Below are 23,422 nucleotides of genomic sequence, written 5' to 3'. Positions count from 1 at the left end.
TTACTGTGTTAAAAATCAGAGTTGGCCTATTCTGCTCAGGCTAAGTGGCTGCTTAAATATCCTGAGAAACAACCAAGATAAATATAGGGATTAAATGTTATGGTTAACAACAGGTGTTCTGTAGAGTAATTGGTAATGATATTGCCCCACAAGTCAAGACACATGGCTTGAGTCCTGTCAAAGAGCCCATTGCTCTTTTATTGTTACAGATTAGTATGTATGAGGTGTCATTTACATAAATTAAGATTGCTGCTTTTGGTATCTTGTCTCATTCATATGCATTGGTTACTGTAAATGTTCAATTCATACTACTAAAGTGAATTGATGGCAGCTGTCACTATAATATTTATAACAGAAAAGTTACTGTAAAGCTCTGTTTTCACAAAGCAACTTTTTTCCCAAAATTTTTGAATTTTTTAAATTAAAATTCTTACTTTCTCGATGAAAAAGAATTACTATATTATGGTTTCGTCATCCTTATTTAAAGTGTCTACATGGTTTGCCCCACCTGCAAGAAATAGCAGATAAACCACAAACCAAACACAACCTACTGTCAATAAAAAATAGAATGATGCATTGTATGATGTAGTCCTAGATAGACTGTGGTCTGGATCCACAAAAGATGGGCTGGTCACAACTGGATTTCATCTGATCGTAAGGGCTGACCTGATACTAAAAATAATGAAAACAACCATCATCATTGTCTTTATGTTGGGGTTTACTACTGAATACTTTTTCTACTACCAACCATTTTTATTTTGAAATATGTGAAAACTGCTTTACATGTTCTTCCAGAACTCCAACTGCAATTCTTTTACAGTCAGGATACTTACTATTGTATTACTGAGTATACATGCATATGATGCGTTTTATTGTTGAATAAGCTTACTTGGCAGTTAATCTATGCAGTTATACCATGGTATCATTATCATTCTAATTCTCAGATGACATGCATATTTTATGTCCTTCTCTTCTCTCATATTGTCTTCTCTTTCCTGATGAGTCTCCTCTTCCCTTCACATGCCCTTGTCTTAACATCATTTCACACATCATATTGAACTATGCAGAGGTGCCAGAACAATGCTCTCTGTTATGTATTCTCCTCTCACATTTCCTCCTCTCTCTCTCTCTCTCTCTCCGTACGTTTCTTTTTCTCTCACTTCTCCACTACCATAACATCCTTCTATCATTTCCTACTTACACATCCCTCTTATATGATTATCTCAATCATTCAGTCTCTTTTCTTGTACACCCCACTCTTCTCATCCTTCATCCAGCTTCTACATACAATGACCTAAAACTTTAATTTTGGGGTATTATAGGCCATGAGTGAAAGTCTGCATGGGGGAGATGTGAACTTTACAAACTGCAATCAAGGCAATTTATCTAGGAGAATAGAATTGAATAAATACTTGCACGAGGGACACATGGATTCTATAAGCCTTAGTGAAGACAGCCAATTTCAGAAAGCAATAACTTTGAATAAAATCTGGCAGTATACAGGAGATATTTTAGTCATAACAGATGTCTCTTTGTGATGGTGACACAAAATGTCCCCAGTCCATGCTATAAAGTGGTTGGTGATAGGAAGGGCATCTAACATTTAAAAATAATGCCAAAATCATACTAAGTATTTTCCTGTCTCTACTTCGTCTCACTCTCACCTCCTCCTCTCTCTTTTTCCTCCTTCCTGTCTTAAGTTAGGTACTCAATAGTTATATGAAACAGCTTTAAAATGATTGTTCATTTATCTTTAATTTGACATCATTTCTTTATGAATTATGTTCTCATTTCATCTTCAGATGTACAGCACTCATCCAGTTATACGAGTATTCACCGATTCCATTTTAAGGCATCCCCTTATGGCTCATGAACTTGCTGTGATTGTTGTCAGTTTCTTCCTTGATAATTATGGACTGCTCTCAGACCCACCACCCAAATATATTCAAGATAATGTGAATCACATTTTAAGTGAAATCGAAGCTGGAAAGCATGTTCCTTATCAGCGTAAGTTACATTTTCACATTTTGAACATGTTGTTAGTATTAGTTAAAACAATTATCAGTAATGTTCTAACAGAGAATAGCAATTGGTCACATTGGTTCCAGTTGACCGGCCAAAATCATGATTATATACCATTCACTACCTATATGATGGTTCTTAACAAAGTCATTTAATCGAATTAGCCCAGTCAATCTGCTAGCATAACCTCAGATCAACTGAAGTTTTGAGTGAATTTGGTAGACAAAGACTATAGAAGCTTGCTGGTAGGACAATTCATATTCTTAATCCATCATCCTATTTAACACTATCCATTGGCACTTTGGATGCCTTAGTGGAATACTTTGTTGCAAGCATTTGGGCCACGGCTTCAGTTAAGGATAATTTCCTTTCTTCTCCTCAAACATATTAGAGGCCCTATAAAGGGTTATTGATGCAGCTCTTTCTCTCCTATCTCATCTAAAACTATATCTGTTAACCCTTTTCATATAAAAATACATGAAGTAACCTTTGATTGTTAATTCGTGTTCTTATAACCAGCTTAATAATTGCAAAGTTACTTTATAAAATTCTTCATTTTTAAAATTAACTGAAACTAAGGCAGTATTTTTCAAGAGAAATATGTTAACAAAAATGTTAACAAATACCAAGGAAAAGTGCATTTTACCATTGTAAATTAACTCGATGTAAGGCCAAATATTTGTGGGAAAGAATGAATAGTTAATTTGCAATTAACTCTTGTATATTACTGGTACTTATTTTCTTCATTCTCAGACTGATGAAACAAAAGATGATCACAAGATTTGAATTCAGGTTGAAAATAAATAATTCTAAGTTTAGGACGTTTCGCCTGGTTCTCTACTTATTCTTCCAACTCAATATTATATAAGAACCAGCATGTGAGTTTCTACATGATAGCATGACTTATGCAAACCACATCTTATCATCTTGAAAAGAGAAAGAACACATTAGAGAATGTAATACTAGATATATTATGTTTGAAAAGTGGGTGGTTACAAATGAAGCACTTTTAAATATAGCTTGCCTTAAGATTGACTTGAAATTAGGAATTATAATTGTTATACACTGTTTTATTCAGGATAGTGTTCTCATCTTCATTGTTATAATTACAACAGCCAAATGTGACTGTTAGAACCAATATGTGGACACTAGTTGAAATAAGTCAGTGTGGTTTAGTCGTATGACTTAGCAGATGATCGAGTTACTAAAAACCATCCATTCTTTCAGTAGGCTGCTGATAATGATTAAATTGACCTTATTACATCCTCTTACTGTACTGAAATGAAAATATATGATTGTTGTTATTGCTATTATATCTTCACTGTGTGATACAAATCTTCAATTACTGAGATCATTAAATGCCTTAAAAAAAAAAAGATTTGTGGTTGAAATCCCTTTTTATCTGACCAATTTATGGAATTTTTCCTGGCCAATTTTAGAAATCAACATTATTATTAAAAGGGAAATTGTCAATTTTGCCTTCCATCCTTCAGTAGGCTTTGTTGCTTGGATGGGTCACTCTAATTTGCAATAATTCAACAGCACAGTTTCAGAATAAGCATATTACTGTAATTTTTTCAGCAGTTCCTCCAAATTTATGTTTTAAACATTAATTAGGATTAGGCTCAGGATTTATGATTGGTAGTTAGGGTTCAGGGTTAAACACAGAAGGGGTGTACTTTTCTTATAGAATCATGATTTTGTTTTAAAGATTATTTTAGAACAAGTAAAGCTGAAAAAATTGTTGGAAAGAATTTTTTTTATTTACATTTATTATTTTATTACTTTTAACATTTTTAAATGCTTTGTTTTTCTAATCAATGTATGACCAAACTATTAGGCCTGGTTTATATTTAAACCAAATGTACTAAGACAACATCTAAAGTTTGTGTAAATGGAAAAGTAAAATGCTTTCATATTATGAACTTCAAACAGATAGGAAAACTACTCTCCACCAGGATCAGAAAACTTGTTGCATGCACCTGAATGCTTATGCTACCCAGCCTCTGGCCAGAATTTATTCTCTCTTTCTCAATTTGTTTTGCACTACCAATCACCCCAGATATCCAACGAAGAAAGACAGACCAAATTACCTGCTTCCTGATGTGACATCACTTCCTCTCTCACTTCCAGACCTCATGACTCCCTTCACTCCTCCACAGTTTGTTCTGATATTGAAAATTTTTGAAATTTATAAAATTATTGTAAAATAATTTAATAAATAATGACTAACTCAAATATTACATGAACCAAAAGTGCATTAAAATAATTGTAATTTTCTTGACTTTGAACAGGTTCAAAAACCTTTTCTTGATTTTTTTTTTTTTTTTTTTTAACTATCCATGAATGCAAATATAAGATTACTTTTTTTGTTGGTGTCACAACACCAGTGTGATGAAAGTAGCTGAGTCAGAGTAGAGAAAGATAACTTGCAAGAAGCATCAGTTGCAGCAAACATGAGGGATGCAGCATTTAATCCAGAAAAGTAGCTTTAACAAGATATAGTGAAGAGATGGTGGTGCAAAAAGATATGGTGAAGTAAAGTTCATTGTAAAATGATCTGTTGAAGTAATTTATGTTTGCAATTTCACAAACAGAGGTTAAACTTGAAACTTCTTAAACTACTTCTGATTCTGGAAACAGACTCTGTTGCTGCAAATATCCTCTGTTGTGTTTGTTAAAGTATCTTTGGAGTTTTCCAATGTAGTTGTCAAAAAAACACTTTAGCAAATACAATTAAAAATTGTGTATTATCAATAGTTGTCAGAATTTCCATGGCTTATCGTTAACATTAATACTAATGACCACACAATATGCTCTGGAACTCCACGTGTGTATTGAGGAATAGAACAGTTGTCTTCTGAATTAAATTGAGCTACATTTTCTAAATCTGACGGTGCACCACTGAAAAGTAGAGGGACAGTTCCATCCAATACCCCATCCCCACCCTTGGCAATGGCTCCAGCCATTAAGAGTGGATAAAATAAGTGCCAGTCAGATACTGGGTTAATAGTATTAACTGTTTTCAACCCTCCAAAATTTGAAACTTTGTGTCTGCTGGAAATCAGTCATGAATAAGGCAGAGTGTCAGTCAAAATGCCTTACAATATTAAATTACGTTAAGGCATGAGCTGGCAGAATCGTTAACACTCTGGGAAAAATGCTTTGCAGTATTTTGTCTTTATGTTCTGAGTTAAAATTCTTCCAAGGTTAGTTTTGCCTTTCATCCTTTTGGGATTGATAAAATAAGTACCAGTACACTGAGGATGATCTAATTGACTTACACTTCCCCTGAATTTGCTGGCCTTGTGCCAAAATTTGAAATCAATATTTAGTTACATTGTGAGTTCAGATCCTGCTAGAGTCAACATATTTCATCCTTCAGGGTTTGATAAAGTAAACGTCATGCATCAACTAGGATTGACTCAATTAACTATGAGCCACCCCTACAAAGTTTTGGTCTTGTGTTAGTATTAGAAATTATTAACATCCATCATAATGATATTAGCTCTATATTCTGACTTGTTTTATTTTCCAGCTCCTCGCTTTAGCCAGCCAGTGTCTGTGGTGGAATATGAGCAAGTTGGCCAAGAATGCACCAACTCTAGTCTAGTTCTGATGATGAACAGTATCATTGACAACGTTCAGCTTTCACTAAAAGAAAAGAAATCTAAACTGAAACATTTCCAGAAACATCATCCTGAACTCTACAAAAAACATTTTGCTAATATGCTATAACAATTGAAGTAATCCACATTTCTTTTATGAAATATTTTTTCCTACAAGACATTAAGGTTCACATTATAGCCAAAGTTCTTGTGTATTCTTCTAGTCAACTTCGTAAGCTATTCAGTATTATGTTACTAAGGATTGATAAAGTAAACTTGTTCTATAAGAGGAAAATATGAATTTCATAGTACTATGATTTTCTTATTCAAGATAAGTATATTTTCTCTAATGTAATTTGTAGTATTGCTAACCTATGAAACTGATAACCATGGCAGATGTAGTGATGTTAGCAACACTGCTACTATGCCAATCAGATTAGCTCAGTAACATTATTGTTGTTAGCAGTTTTGCTGCCATGCTAATCAAGATTGCATTGTCTGCTTTGTCACCTATGTATAAAGTTAACAATACTTCTATCATGCTGAGTAGATCATCTTAGTAACCTTGATGCTGTTAGCAACTTTGCCATCATGTTCATCAAGACTGCTATGGTGGTTGTGATGCTGTTAGTAGTACTGCTATTTTGCACATCAGATCACCATAGCGACTGGGATTTGTTAAGCAATGCTTATGAAAAATATAATGATTATTGCGGTAAAATTCACTGATATTATAATAATGCCCTAGCATAAAATGAAGTGAAATAAATGACTTTTTATTTAGGATGTCTTTTTCTTATCAGGAAATGAATAATGGTTTTTATCTCTCACCTGCTTTCTGTTGCATGCATGCCCAAAAATCTTTCATAAAGCTTATCTTTTATAGATATAATGAAAAGGCAGCAGTGTAACAGTAGTAATGTCCCTTTAGGGTCATTAAATACCAGATATGTACTAGCATCAATTCACCCAATTATATTCTTCCTTTATAAAAGGTTGACTGTCAGTAAATGAGAAATACTTATATTGTTGCATATACAAGCTAATGTATGCAGTCTTCACACAGTATCTCATTCATATGTACATGGTCTAAGTTCTTCTTCATTCATGTGGTTGTAGATATGTGTATTTAGTCTTTTATTCATGTTCTGTTTCAATTCATGTAACAACTCTGTTGGTAACTACAGCAACTAATTCAGCCCTAAAATCTAAAATTACATATTCTATCAAGGATTGACTTTCATTTTATATTCACTCTGACATTAAACAAAAAATTTCATTTGTTTTTATATTATAAATAAATTTCTGAAATCTTAATATTTAATTATTTTGAGTCTTTTAATATAAGGCTAACAGTTATAGTTTATATCTGTTGTTAATATATTCCAGTGTTTTGGTGATTTTTTTTCTCATAGGGAGAGAGACTAAATTTCATATTTTGTCACATATTTACTGATATTTTCTTTGTCTAAAGAAGGTATCCTTCTTTATGCTCATCAGTATTTGCATTGTTTTATCTGTTTCAAACTTTTTCCAATAAGAAGTTTGTTTCATATATAGATTTCTTTTGAACTTCTTTGTGTTGGCCTCAATTTAACCTTAGCTCCTTCACAACCTGAACAGTTCTCAGAAACTTATTTACTAGCTGTCTCATTACTAACATAATTATTAAGTGATATACTCTCTGCATAAAAAAATCTTTTACCTGTCTTATCAGTATAGTCAGGGCCAGTCTTTGGAGGTGTGGGGCCCGACTGGGGGGGGGGGGGATTTCCAAGGGTCCACTCGACCCTACTCTGCTCTGATTTCCATGGAAAAAATCATTTGCAGCATATTAGATGAGATTAGTTGATAGCACAAAAAAAAAAAAATGAGGAAAAAAACATTTTCCACTGAAATCAAATTGAGTGTTAAAAAGTAAAAATTACCAAAAATGTTTACCATCAGTAAGAAAAACTACATTTAAACTGCTTTTTAAAAATATTCTGGCAAAAATTGGAAAGAAATTTAACAAGATCCCAAAGAAACTTTCATCTGTTGCATGATGTTACGCTAAAAGAGATATATGTAAAATGCAAATTAATAATTAGAATTTTTCAGCAGCTTATAATTTTTTCAATAACCTCTGTTGTAGAAAACAGTCCTGTTTCTTACCTATATGTTTCTGGGTTAAGCACCACTGTGTGAGATCAAATGTCTCCTACTTATAGCTGTGTGTGTAACTATGTTTGTGCTTATCCAAAAACCTGATTGCAAAGAGATTTTCTCTTTTGAACAAGAGACAAGAAATTTTATCTCACCTCCCGCATTTCTCACTGTACACACACACATGTGTATGTATACAATTCACCATACACTAAATACATATACATTCACATACAAGCATAAGTATACATATGAATACATTCTCACAAATACAAAGACCTCAACCAAACCACTATGAAAAATAATTGAACTTTTAACCTTTGTTTAACCATGTCTATTTGACAAACTCCTGTAGCTAAAATACTGAGCACTGAATCTTTTTACACACACACATTTAGCCTTTTGCTTTTATCATTTTCATTTTCAAGAACACACACAAACTTAGTTTCACTTCAACATTTAAATTTCAGTTGTGTCAAAATATTTTCATCGCTGAAACAGGTCACAGTTTCAAAGCGACGAAAATATTTTGACACAAATGAAATTTAAATGTTGACGTGAAACTAACGGGTTTTTGTGTGTTCTTGAATGGCTTACATTCAAGAACACACAAGAACAGCATCTTCCATGCTGCATTCATTTTTGTTTTATTTTTTGCTTTCTTTTACATACACTTTCGTCTCTTATATGTAAGTATATATATCTAAATTTTGTACAACTCTATATTGTTCTTTGTATTCTTTCATTCTTTCCTTCTTTCTTTCAGCCCTTTCACACTTCATTCCACTCTTTGTTCTTTCATTCCCCTTCTCTCACATTTCCTGGCCTTCTCTTCATGCTCACTTTCCCTCTTTCATTTCACTGTCTCTTTCAGTTTTCTCTCGCTCCTCCTTAATTCTTCTTTCCCTCTGCTTCTACCTCTCTCTCTCTTCTCTCCCCATGTGACTGGTGTTCGGTCAGGCCTGACCTTTCTTTCTTGGTTGGATTACTGTCCATGCAACATATATATTCATTCCTGTGCTTGTTAAATCTTGTGTCCCTGCCGTAAGGCTTTACTGCCACACACGCTAGCTTAATTTAATTTGTCCTTAGTCGAAAGACACCTGTTGTTATGTCCTGTTATTTGTATATGTGTGACATTTGGGGGTTTTTCCATCCTTATTTCCATATACATTCGCTGCTTTCTTCCAAGGAATGTAATGGTCTTAGTTTAGTTTTCCTTGGAGCAATCTCGAGTATAGCAACTCACACACACACAAACATACGCACACATATATACAATTCTCCATACATTCAAATAACCATATGCATACTCTCCCGCAAATATTTTACCCATAAACACACCAAACATTCACATACACACAGGCTTGCATACAATTGACCCTTACACTAAAAATTCAAGCAATTTTGTTTGAACAGGTTTATCTTTTGGGATTTTGTGTCGCTAAAGTGTAGAAAGTTTTTTTTTTTTTTTTAGAGCATTTTTATGTAAATTTTCAAAAACTTCTGGGTGACCATCTTCATGAAATGTCGCAGTATAGGATGGGGCCCAATTGGGAGCAATCACTTCAATTGGCTTAAGGCTGGCCCTGAGTATAGTAACTATATTTTCTCTCTATATTATACACAGTATTTCTCACTAATACTTCATTGATGTCATACTTATTTCTGAACTCTAAATCATTTTTTAAGATGTAATGGTAAAAAAAAAAATTTGAGTTTTAATTCTATATCATTATTATCAATTTATTTTTCAGTATCCAAGTGTGTTTTGGTTTGACAGTTTTGTATTTGCCAGTCTAACCCCCAGAGTACTAATATAATATAGAGCAGTTGATGTTATAACATTGAAATGCCCAAAACTTTAAACTCACAATGAATTGTGTGAATGTACAGAAAATTTTAAATATTTTAAGCCTTGTTTTTTTTTATTTTTAAATAATCATGAATTATAAATATTTACATTTAGCTTTCAAATAATCTAAAAAAAGGAAATCCATTTCATGTATAACTTTTAATTAAGACATGGCTCTTTTAAATACTTGGCTGTTCCCTTCAAATCTGAGGTCCTGTGCTTACGTAAATTATCAAAATAGTCCAGTACATAAATGATTCATCATTTGAAGTAAAAACTTTTTAAATTTATACAAAACTTTACCAAATACATTTTTCTTTCTAAATATTTGAAAAATGCCAGGTGAAAATATTGTAGTGGTTGCTTAGTTTGTTATTCTTTATACATCACAGGGTTTCAGTCATTGCTTATTCCTGATTTTTAAATAAATTTTTTTTTTTTTTATAGGATTAAATAAATTACGCACCTTTCCTTAGATAGGTTTCTGTTATACAAATAGCAATTATCCTTCCTAGAACAAGATTTAATTCACTATACCAAGCTCACAAAACTTAGAGTAAATTTCTCTACCTAACCATTTTATTTGCTTAGAGCTTGAAAAATTTTAACCCTTAAAAAGTTAGTGCAGTAATAGTAATATGAAGCTTGCTCCCTATTAATTTTGACTGTTAGCATCTCCAGAAATCAGCATTTTTTTTAACTGTTATAACTTCGAGATCAATTATGACCATTCTCTTATGTTCAGTTAAGCTATAGTGTTTATGTAAGTAACACCAGTTGTCTTACATAATCTCATATCACACAATTTAATTGACTTTCCATGATCAAATGCATCCATCAATGAATATTTTTCCCATTTCATGAAGTGTAGTGGAACCCAACTAATTTTTAACAGCACAGAATTGTTGAATGCCCCATTTAAAGGTAGATGAACTGAGCCAATGAGAGTTAAGTTATCTTGGCCTTATTTACAGTGACAATATATGAACTGTTGGTGCCTCTTTTAATTTTCTAATATCAATTTGTTTATCTGCAGCATTCATATAACATGACAATTATATTCATTTTCATAACAAACATGGCTTATAATATTTTAAATTTGTTTTGTGTTGATAGCTATATATTTGAGATTATCACATTATTTATTACCTAAATTGCATATGTCTTGCACGTGTCCTGATGGTATTTTTTAAAAATATATTACCAAACTTTTAAAATATAAAGTATCAGTTTTGCCAAATATTTTTTTTACAATTATTGAAAACTTTTTTTTGTTTTCTCAATTTTTTTTTTACAATTTAATTTTTCTTTTTCAATATGTTTTAAATAAATTATTTCTGCTATTTAATGAATAAAATATATTTGGAATTGTTATTTCTATATTGATTTCATCCAGATGGTTATGTTTCTAAAAGCTTAAGATATATATTACACAATGTTTTGCTTAACATCCAAAGATCATTTCTCACCACGTCTTCCTGGGTCTAGCCTTTCCACAATTAGAGATAGGGAATGGAACTGGGGGAAATGGCTGTCAGGTAAGAGATTAGAATATGATGGGACAAATAGTTATCTTACTTGGCTACTCCAGTAAGACAAGGGAGATAGGAGAGTTGGAGAAAAATCAGTGTGGTTCCATTGTATCATGCAGTACATAATAAAAACAAACACCTAATAAGTGAACTATATACACTATGCCAGTATCCTTATCACCCTCATTCAACATCTGTTTTCCATGCTGGCATGGGTTGGATGGTTTGACCTGAGCTGGAAAGTTGTCTGATTTGACACGGTTTCTATGGCTGGATGCCCTTCCTAATGCCAACTACTCTAGGGTGTGTACCAGGTGCTTTTTACATGGCACTGGCAGGATCGCCAAGTAACTTGCAAAACAAAGATTTTTTAGTGAAGATAAGGAGTGGGAACAAGGGAAGTGGCTATGTGCCAGATGAAAGATTAGAATATGAGAGAGCGACAGATAGTGGTCTTACTACAGAGGAGATACATGGCTACCCATGTAGGACAAGGAAGATGAGAAAGTTATGGAAAAAGATAAACAGAGAAATAGATGGAGCTGGAGATGTATTGGGGTCTACTCACAGAGAACAGTAGGGAGGAGTATTAGTACAATGGGGATAGAGGGTGGATGTTTCATGAGTGAGGGGGATATGTTTAAAGATGAGGAAGACATGCCTGTAGTGAGGGGGAAATGGAGAGGCTAGGAGAAGCATAAGAAAATATGTGAGGGCATGGAGAGAGTGGAGGGGCCTGCAGGTGTTGGGAAGATGGAGTTTTGAAAGAGGCCAGATATTGGAGTGGGAGGCATGACCATAAAGGACATGCATGCATGTGTTGATGATCATGATTCCATTTAGCTTCTCAAGTACAACAAATCAGCACAAGTCTTGGTCACTTGTCATCTCCTCTGTGAGGCCCAACATCCAAAGGTCATATCTCACCACTCGATCCCACATTTTTCTGGATCTACCCCTTCAACAGGTTCCTTCCACAATAAGAGATTGGAATCTATTTATGCAACTCTCCTCATCCATATGCATTACAACAGTACCAGCACAGCAAGGTTACAGGGCTACTGATGATAATCAATGTCACAAAAGCTTGTCTAAACTCTCTCCTGTACTCCCTGGAAAATTGAAAATTCTCACTCCCTATTTATCCTTTCATTTTTCTTACTTGTTCCAGTTTGTAGACTGTGACCATGCTGGAGCACTACCTTAATTAACTTAGAATAAATTCCAGATTTGTTCAACTAACAGTCTCTTTTACTAAACCACTAAGTTACAGGGACATAAAAATTAAACCCTTTGATTGTAATTCCATAATACATTTACCCACTCTCTGCTTAACATGGTTATGTCTTGGTAATGACACTAGTTATAGCTAGTTTTGATCTCACAAATATACCATCATATTTTGGTACCTTTACTTCAAAGCTAAGATTCATTATTTTCAAAAATAAAATATGAATCAAAAATTTTATAATCTTTATTATGCAACTATGACAGAAATGATTAAATAAGTTATAACAATACATAATATTTTACACACACAATATATTTCACTGACTAGTTCTACAAACCTTTCAACAAAAATTATCTCGTACAAGGAACCAGATAAGCCAATTAGTTGCTGGGGCTTCTTTTTCCATTTCACTGTCAGTCAGAGTTTTGTTAATCACTGACCAACAATTACTTTTTATATTTGAAATGAATATGAAGTAAAAAAAAATTGATCATAGTTCTTAATCTCAACTTCCCAGCTATTTAAAAATGAGAATAGCATATAAGATCAATCTCTACTAATTTTGAACAATGTTGTATCTTACTTTTAATTATATTTTATTTTCTTCCTTCTCTAACAATGAATGGGAAGAAAAATTACTCAAATAATCATTTAGACAAATTAGCAAGCACATTATTTCTGTTTTGGTGAGCAGAAGTAATGATGTTCTAGTGTCTTTTCTACTTTCTTAACATTTTAATGATGTTATTATTTTCAGCAATGCTTATCAGCAGTCTGGGGTAAAAGTTGTCAGTGATTGATTTCAGAAAGGGATGAGTGACATTTAGGTGCTTAATACATCTTGAGATCTGAATGATAAAAAGAAACAAAAGCATAAATAAAATTGAGAAACAAAGAAAGCTGGTAGTCAGCATCTGGAGAATATTAGTAAAATAGTTAGTGATAATAGTTCTAATAAAAACTTGATAGGATGTGATTTATAGATAATTATCATCATTAATTTATGTCTGCTTTCCATGCTGGCATGGGATGGACAATTTAATAGAAGCTAGCCAGTTAGAAGAGTATGCCAAGGAGTCTATCTGCTTTCGCATAGTTTCTACAGTTGGATGCCTTTCCTTATACCAACCACTTCACAGAGTGTACTGGGTGCAAGACAAGACCTCTCAACTGGGGGAGGTGTAGTACTGATGGGGAGGGGGCTTAGTGCCAGGTGATGATAGCTATTACAAAATACAAAGTGTGCTTTGTATTTTATTTCATTTCACTCATAGATGAAGCCACAGAATTAAGACAATCACAAATATGAGACTTTGCAGGTATGGAAGCAACTATAATGATGCTATCTTGAGATTTATGAGAGAAATGTTAATTTCATGTTAGTCAAGAACTGAATAATTCCATGAGTTAGTATTTTAGATATATATTCCAAATTCTCTGCAAGACTAACAGCAGTTTTTTAGTTCTACATCTATTCTTCAGACTCTGTGTATCTCTGCCATTCTTGACAGCAAATCATAGCTCACACATGCACAACCTAGTAACATATGAAAAAGTTGTTCCAAAATCTTTGCTTCAAAAATTGGAATACAGTTCAAGGTCAAGATCTCAAAATAATAATTACCATCATAGTGTGGACTAAAAATTCTTCAATAACAGATTTTCTTTCATCTTTGCCTGTCTCTGCTGAAGTTCCTCACCAATGTTACGTCTAAGGTTAGGATTGGTAAAATGCTCTATAACATGAAAAGAAAAATCAAACAATTCTTACAATTTATCAGAAATATGCATTTTAAAGAAATTCTTCCCCCACTTTTTTCCTTAAATGTTTTACACCAATTCTCCATAACTGCAAGAATAGGACATTTTTACAACTATGATATTTTCATAATTTGGAGTGTACTGTTGGTCTTTCTAATAGCTACCCACTAAACTGTAAAGCAGTGAGTGTTTATTATTAGCTAGACGTATAGAGGCCAGCAAAATAATGTCTTGCCAAACACAACACAAGGGCTGCATGAAGACTGAAACTTTATGTGATAATTTACCAAATACTTTAACTTTGAAACCCTCCTGTTTCCTCATATTTTAATCTCTTAATATTTAATACTGCTGAAAGGCGGCGAGCTGGCAGAAATGTTAGCATGCCAGGCAAAATGCTTAGCAGTATTTCGTTTGTCTTTACGTTCTGAGCTCAAATTCTGCTGAGGTCGACTTTGCCTTTCATCCTTTCAGGGTCGATAAATTAAGTACCAGTTACACACTGGAGTCGATGTAATTGACTTAATCACTTTGTCTGTCCTTGTTTGTCCCTTCTGTTTAGCCTCTTGTGGGCAATAAAGAAATAAGAAACATTAGCACGCCAGGCAAAATGCTTAGCAGTATTTTGTCTGTCTTTACATTCTGAGTTCAAATTCCACCAAGGTTGACTTTGCCTCTCATCCTTTCAGGGTTGATAAATTAAGTACCAATTACATACTGGAGTCCATCTAATCAGCTGGCCCCCTCCACAATAATTTCGGGCCTTGTGCCTAGAGTAGAAAAGAATATTTAATACTACTAAAGGAGCAAGATGGCAGAATTGTTAGCACACCAGGCAAAATGCTTAGCCACATTTCGTCTGTCTCCACATTCTAAGTTCAAATTCCGCTGAGGTTGACTTTGCCTTTCATCCTATGAGATTCAATAAAATAAGTACTAGTTGACCCCTGGGGGTCGATCTAATCAACTTATTCCCTCCCATGAACTTGCTGACCTTATGCCAAAATTTGAAACCGATATTTAATACAGCTAACCTAAGTTTTACATTAATTCCATTTTGAAGTTAGTTAATTAAGATTTAGCAATAATGAACTAAGACTACGTCTTTGAAACTATTCTTAGACCTTTTTCCTTTACATCTTTTAATTGTAAGAAAAGTAATAATAACTCTTAAACAAACCAGAGGTTCAAAAGTGGCTAGAGCATCAATTACAACTTTGTAGCTGATAGTCCAGCATCTTAGCAAGATAGCCTTGATATTTACTTCAATAAAAAAAAATTTTTTTTAAGAATCTGATTTACCTGCAGCAAATTCATGAATATTATCTGGTTGTTTCATTAGAATTTCACTGTAAAAGATAAAATTAATCATTGAAATATGATGATTCAAACAAACAATGGTTCATGTATTCACACTTAATATGAAATCATTGTAAGGACCAAAAGACACCTATCTTCAACATTAAAACACTTGCAAAGATTAAGCTTCATTTCACAAAACTAAAAGTAAAGAGGTGCAAAAGTGAATTTTTAATTGCAATTTTATCAGGTTTACAACAAAATATTCCTTATGTATCAGTCAATTACACTGTAATCATTATAATTACAGATTTTTATACTGTTCAGCACAAAACTGGTGGTTTCTTAAATGGGGCATAAAATCTGAAATTTTTTAAAGAAATAAAAATAGAAAATTGTAACAAAAATTTTGAAGGGATTACAATAATATTGCTGTCAATTTCTGAAGAGATTTAGTTTTTATCAATTACTCTAAAACCTAAGATAAGTATTTCAACACACTCAAAGTTAAAGTGCTGGTCTGACGCCCACATGATCACTAATTCAAACTTGTCTAAAACACCCTTGTCTAAAATAAACCATTGTGTTGTGCCACTGAGCAACGATCTAACTGGCTGACAAATATGTTTCACACATCAGCATTGTCATCATTTTAATGTCCCCTTTCCCATGCTCACACAGGTTGGATGGATTTTTGTTGATGTAGAGATTCTACAACTGGATTCCCTTCTTGTTGCCAACTCTCACCTGTTTCCAAGGAAGGTAATATTTCCCCATGACTAAGCATAGGAGATTGGGAATGAAAGACACTACTTGCATGATAGTAGCAGACACATATATACAATAGGCTTCTTTCAGATTTTGTCTATCAAATCCATTCACAAAGCTTTGATCGAGACAGAGCAAAGTGAAAGATACTTGCCCAAGGTGCCATGAAATGGGATTGAACTGAGAACCATATGGTTCAGAAGCAAATTTCTTACCACACGGGTATGTCTGCATTATATCATACAAAATACAAGTTCTCAGCAAATAATCTTCATACAATGTATTAATACAGCAATGCAGTAAAAAATAAATATTTCGATAAACTGAATGAGTTTATCTATGACATTCTACAGTTATATAAGACCAGAAAGCAGATACAACAATCTGGTAAAGATCCATATGACAAAGGGTTAACATCACAGAACAAGAGTGTTATTTCTCCAATATACTGTATTGAATAAAAAACCCTAATACCATATCTGCAGTGCAAAAGTAACGTATTAGGCATTAAAGTTAGTAATATTTTTCAAGTAAGACCAAGTCATGTATCATGAGAAATGAGCTCTGACATTTTGGGCTAGGATCTCCCTTATAATGTGTTTGTATGATATTAATATGAAGGATATTACAAATAATAGTAGGAGTTATAGATGTTTGTACTTAGAAATAAGTTCTTACTAAATACAATTCAGGCATCTGAAACCCCTACCAAAAAAAGACAAGTTTACTATTCAGTTACTTCTAGTCTGAACGTTCAAACAAAATTACAGAAACTAGTTCAGTCTGTAGCTATGTCCATACCTTAAAAACCCAGCTAGCATGCATTCTACTTCAGGGTGCTCATTCAAGTACTTCTCATTTTCAATTCGGATATGGATCTAAATATCAAAATCAAAAATAAAGAACAAAAAAAATGATAGAAATAATATTTCTTTATAACACAATCTTTATGAGAATACATAATCCACTTAACCAGTTATTATTCACGATTGGCAGGGAGGGGAATATAACAGTGTAATACGTAAACAATATTAAATTCTAATATTAGCATGAAATATCAAATTTTGGGAGCAAGAAACAATAGTTAATTCAGCCCAAATACATTGTAGCTTATAATATAAATCCAGTGATGAATTGTAACAATCAGATAGTAGATTTGATGTGAGTGGAACTGGGTAAGATGAAGTTGAAGTAGGAGTATAAATCAATGAATTTATAAAAGACAGAGGTAGATAAGTTGAACTAAGCAATAAAAACAGAGATGCCAAGGAAGTTAGTGGAATAAAGCAGATCATCATCACTTAACATGTTTTCCATGCTGGCATAGGTTGGATAGCTTGACAGGAACTGGTAAGGCCAGGGGCCACATCAGGTTCCATAATCTGTTTTGGCTTGGTTTCTATGGCTGGATGCCCTTCCTAATGCCAACCACTCTACAAAGTGTACTGGGTGCTTTTTATGTGGCACCTTAGTTTTAGGATCTTGGTTTTGTTGTGGTGGATGGGTCTTCTCAAGTGATGGATGTGAATTCTTGGTTAGAGTGGAAGGATTTATTAAATGCAATGGAAGGAGATAAGTTGTTCATGCATAAGAAAAGTGGTACTGAAACAGTGTTTGATATAATGGCCATACAGCTTTGTGGGTGGAGCCAGTGAAAAAAAAGAACCTAACAAGAAGTAGTATACGTAACTTGTAGCTGGTATGCTTACACTGAGTTGACAGGTCTAATATGTTACACACTTTAAAACACCCACTTGCTCTTTAGGTGCCTTTGACAGAATTCACTCTGTTTTGTACATTTGAATGTATTATTCAAAAGATGTTCAGCTTGGGTATCCATTGTATCAATTTCACCTGTCTAGAGGACCCACAAAAGTTCATGAGCACTTTCACTCTCAACTGTCTAATCTACTAAAAGCTTGTATGCGTGTGTGTGTGTGTGTGTGTGTGTGTTTCATGAAAAAGGTTGCACATGGGATGGTAAAGGAACACATGGAATAACAAGAAAAACATACACTGGAACACAGACATACTTGACCCCTCATCAGTTAGTGACCAAATAGCACCACAATATTACAAGGAATTATTTGTGACCACAGAATAACACAAAAGGATGTGACCAAATACTGCAATGTATTTGATATGTTGAGTTACATAATCTACCAATTACTACCCTGTAATACTTTAAAAATACTGATATTTATCACTAAAATAATGTTTTATTAATGAAGTAACCTTTCATAAAAGTCAAATAAAAACCAGAATATATAAACATGAATGTCATTAAGTTTTCCAAAGAAACAAACAATATGTATATTTAATGGTGTTTTATAAGTATAAAATATGTAATTATATCAAATATTATATTTAACAAGGATAGTATTGCATGGTCCAATGCAGAGGTAACAAAAGAATCAGGTATATAACTCTTAAAATGAGCTGAGGAAGTATCATTGTGCATAACCCAAGCTTTTTCTTAACACTTCCCCAAGTCTCTGCTGTGTTTGCATACAGAATAATGCAAACTTAATAATAGAAGGAACTGGAGGAAAGTACAAGACAAAATTTCAAGCTAGGCACGATGGTACCTTAATCAATGTTTTTGTTGTTTTTTTTAGACTTTCAGACAGATTTTTTTATTTTGTCACTATAATACAGACCCAATATAGTAGTGGAGAATTTGGAGAAGTCACTACTATATTGGATCTGTACTTAATGAACTTTTGGAAGTAAACAGATGTTGTTGAACCAAACTGAATCATCACAAAACTTGTAACAAGAAACAGCAGCTGAGAATAAATTGTCATTATATTCAACTGAAACAATTAACTTCAGTATGACCAAGCACAAAGAGTAAACATTTATAGCAAATGACTGTATACCAGTCTTCAAGTAATAATGCATAAGCTGGTGGAAACTATTCTTCTGGTGCTACATAGAAAATAAAAGAGAACTTTTACTTGTTTCAGTCATTTGACTGCGGCCATGCTGGAGCACCGCCTTTAGTTGAGGGAATCAATCCCAGGACTTATTCTTTGTAAGCCTAGTACTTATTCTATCGGTCTCTTTTTGCCGAACCACTAAGTAAACACATCAGCAATGTTGTGGGGGACAAACACAAACACATATATATATATATACAACAGGTTTCTTTCAGTTACCATCTGCCAAATCCACTCACAAGGCTTTGGTCAGTCCAAGGCTATAGTAGAAGATACTTGCCTAAGGTGCCATGCAGTGGGACTGAACCCAGAACCATGTGGTTGGTAAGCAAGCTACTTACCACACAGCCACTCTTGCACCTATGCTATATATATATATATAATTTATTGTTGTTATCTCTTGCATCTCTATTTTTTGACAGAATACTATCCTTAAATCTTGTATGGATTTCTGAGATGACAAATGATTGTGGCATCATCTTGGTTGTTATGGTAACAAAATTTCAGCCACTGCACCATATTTAGCCCCTTTCATCTACCTGACATATTCAATAACATACTCAGAATTTCAAACCATATATATTTATGTATGAATGTATATATATATAAGTGCATCTCATTCTGGCTACCAGCAATGGGTCTGATCCACCTGCTGCTCTAGTCATCATATCATTGAAGTACTTTCCATCTTCATACTATCTCCTCCATTTGTAGCTCCCATTATGCACATTGATTAATAACTCTTCCACTCTATTGCTTTTCTGATGACCCAACCTAGTGCATATTACACATCATCATCATCATTTAACATCTATTGTCCAAGTTGGCATGGGTTAAACGATTTGACCAAGACTGACAAGCTGGAAGGCTGCACCAAACTCCAGTCTGATTTGGCATGGTTTCTACGGCTGGATGCCCTTTGTAAAGCCAACCACTCTGAGAGTATAATGGGTGTTTTTACATGCCACCAGCACGTCCCATTTGTGTGACACCAGTATCTGCCACGACTGCGATTTTACTTGATTTGATGGGTCTTCTTCTCAATACTTGGCTTAAAGGCCATGTTCTAAAAGTTCCTGGTTTATTTCCACTTAAGTACATATTTTATCACTTGCCATTGCTTTTGTCTTTCCACTATTCACCTTCATGACATTTACCTCCAGCCATTCTTCTCCTTTGAGCCATCCATTCTCTCTATTGTCAACACTATATCACCTGTCTACAACAACTCCCATAATAAAGACCTTTGTGCCTACTCCTCCATGACATATACAAATATTGGGGTTTAACACTGACACCTTATACAATCCTACCTTTACTTCAAATTCATCATTGTTACCCGCTTTCATCCTTACCACTGTCTACTCATACATTTGCCATGTCACTACTCTGACCAACTTTTACTTTACTCCAACTAAGAAATTTAGGAGTAACTGTATCAGTACTTCAAGTGCATCTATCAAAAGCTTTCTTCAGAGCAACAAGCCAAAAATGAATAATTTCTTTCTTGTGCCCCTGTTGTTCTGCTGTAATTGCATCAGTCATTCTATTTCCTGATATCAAACTAAACTGCATTTAGAAAAACAGAATTGCTTATGAACAAATAAAAAAATTACATATATTTGATACTACATCTTATTAGCACTTGTGCTGGTGGCACATGAAACATTCAAACCAGGTCGTTGCCAGTGCCACTGGACTGGCTCCTGTGCAGGTGGCACATAAAAAGCACCATTTGGGCGTGGCCGTTGCCAGTACCACCAAACTGGCCATAGTGCCGGTGGCACATAAAAGCACCCACTACACTCTCGGAGTGTTTGGCATTAGGAAGGGCATCCAGCTTTAGAAACTCTGCTAGATCAGATTGGAGTCTGGTTTGCCAAACCTCAGTCAAATCATCCAACCCATGCTAGCATGGAAAGCAGACGTTAAATGATGATGATGATAGTGTACGTGTGTGTGTGTGGTAAGAAGTTTACTTCCCAACCACATGGTCCAGAGTTGTCCAACTGTGTGGTACCTTGGGCAAGTGTGTTCTACTATAGCCCCCAGGGTGACAAAACCCTTGAGTGAATTTGATAGATGGAAACTGAAGAAGTTGTTATATATTATATAATATATATATAATATATAATAATATATATATATATATATATGTATATATATATAATGTTATGTATATATATATATATATATTAATATATATATATATATATGTATATATATATATATATATATCTATATATATCTATATATATATCTATATATATATATCTATATATATATATCTATTATAGATATCTATTATATATATATATATTATATATATATTATATATATATATATATTATATTGTATATATAATATATATAATATATATATATGTATATAGTATATTATATTATATATTATATATATATATATGATAATATATATATGTATATATGTATATATATATGTATATATATATATATATATATATGTATATATATATATATATATATATGTATATAATATATATTAGTATATATATATTATATTATGTATATGATATAATATTGTATATATATATATATGTAATATATATTATATGTATATATATGTATAATATATATGTATATATATATTGTTATATATATATATGTATATATATATATATATATATATATATATATATATATATGTATATATAATATATATATATATATATATATATATATATATATATATATGTAATATATGTATTATTATATATATATATTATATATAATGTATATATGTATATATATATATATATAATATATATATATATATATGTATATATGTTATATATTATATTATATATATATGTATATATTATATATATATATATATATATGTATATATATATATTATATATATATATATATATATGTATATATATATATATATATATATATATATATATAAATATAACAATTTAGGAGTGACCCTAACAGGTCACTCGTCCACCAGAAAGAGCAGCCATAACTCACACCGCCAAGTAGTAGTAATTCAGAATTAGGTGAAAATTTAAAAACATTTACCCTAATTCATCTTTTAGACGTTGCAACGTTTCTGTGTCATTAATGATTAATTAGCTTAATTAAATTAAATTAAGCTAATCTACCATAGGTTACACTTCATCAGTAAAAAACCTGGGAGAGACAAATATACACGAGGCGTCTGTATCGATGCCTACGGAATATCTGTCTTAAAATTTTCAAGACTGACGTATTCGCGCCAAACTTATCAGCAGTAAATATAAACTGCCGATTCAATCTCAGAATTATTCAGAAAATTATCAATTAGTCAATTTAGGGTAGCAAAAAAATTCAATAGAAATTTATCGCTACCAGCGGCCTGGTGGAAAAGAGAAAATAGTCATCGACTAAATATATAAATATAACAATTAGGAGTGACCCTAACAGGTCACTCGTCCACCAGAAAGAGCAGCCATACTCACACACACCGCCAAGTAGTAGTAATTCAGAATTAGGTGAAAATTTAAAAACATTTACCCTAATTCATCTTTTAGACGTTGCAACGTTTCTGTGTCATTAATGATTAAATTAGCTTAATTAAATTAATTAAGCTAATCTACCATAGGTTACACTTCATCAGTAAAAAACGTGGGAGAGACAAATATACACGAGGCGTCTGTATCGATGCCTACGGAATATCTGTCTTAAAATTTTCAAGACTGACGTATTCGCGCCAAACTTATCAGCAGTAATATAAACTGCCGATTCAATCTCAGAATTATTCAGAAAATTATCAATTAGTCAATTTAGGGTAGCAAAAAAATTCAATAGAAATTTATCGCTACCAGCGGCCTGGTGGAAAAGAGAAAATAGTCATCGACTAAATATATAAATATAACAATTTAGGAGTGACCCTAACAGGTCACTCGTCCACCAGAAAGAGCAGCCATAACTCACACCGCCAAGTAGTAGTAATTCAGAAATTAGGTGAAAATTTAAAAACATTTACCCTAATTCATCTTTTAGACGTTGCAACGTTTCTGTGTCATTAATGATTAAATTAGCTTAATTAAATTAAATTAAGCTAATCTACCATAGGTTACACTTCATCAGTAAAAAACCTGGGAGAGACAAATATACACGAGGCGTCTGTATCGATGTCTACGGAATATCTGTCTTAAAATTTTCAAGACTGACGTATTCGCGCCAAACTTATCAGCAGTAAATATAAACTGCCGATTCAATCTCAGAATTATT

General features: G+C 33.0%; 2 protein-coding genes and 1 long non-coding RNA gene across 3 annotated transcripts in view; 2 read left to right on the top strand and 1 right to left on the bottom strand.

Moving 5' to 3' along the window:
• The window catches only part of LOC115231190 (DEP domain-containing protein 7), a 37,774-nt gene extending 29,548 nt beyond the window's left edge, over positions 1-8,226 (top strand). The window contains exons 6-7 of the mRNA XM_029801266.2: positions 1,803-2,007; positions 5,561-8,226. Coding sequence (XP_029657126.1) covers positions 1,803-2,007; positions 5,561-5,760 — 405 coding nt within the window. The 3' untranslated portion in view covers positions 5,761-8,226. The remainder of the gene's footprint in view (positions 1-1,802; positions 2,008-5,560) is intronic.
• A 573-nt stretch (positions 8,227-8,799) lies between these two features.
• LOC118760958 lies at positions 8,800-18,520 on the top strand. Its single transcript, XR_004997064.1, has 3 exons — positions 8,800-10,252; positions 13,876-13,880; positions 18,510-18,520. It is a non-coding gene; the product is annotated as an uncharacterized LOC118760958 (long non-coding RNA).
• LOC115232363 (RIIa domain-containing protein 1) overlaps positions 12,685-23,422 on the bottom strand; it is a 12,397-nt gene continuing 1,659 nt past the window's right edge. Inside the window, exons 2-5 of the mRNA XM_029802212.2 lie at positions 17,023-17,099; positions 15,457-15,503; positions 14,018-14,129; positions 12,685-13,241 (exon numbers count right to left, since the gene is read on the bottom strand). Of these exons, the coding sequence (XP_029658072.1) occupies positions 14,032-14,129; positions 15,457-15,503; positions 17,023-17,099 (222 nt within the window). The 3' untranslated portion in view covers positions 12,685-13,241; positions 14,018-14,031. The remainder of the gene's footprint in view (positions 13,242-14,017; positions 14,130-15,456; positions 15,504-17,022; positions 17,100-23,422) is intronic.

The sequence above is a fragment of the Octopus sinensis genome, linkage group LG2 (assembly GCF_006345805.1).
Source record: "Octopus sinensis linkage group LG2, ASM634580v1, whole genome shotgun sequence".
Taxonomy (NCBI): Eukaryota; Metazoa; Mollusca; class Cephalopoda; order Octopoda; family Octopodidae; genus Octopus; species Octopus sinensis.
This window is presented reverse-complemented; position numbering and strand designations above follow the sequence as displayed.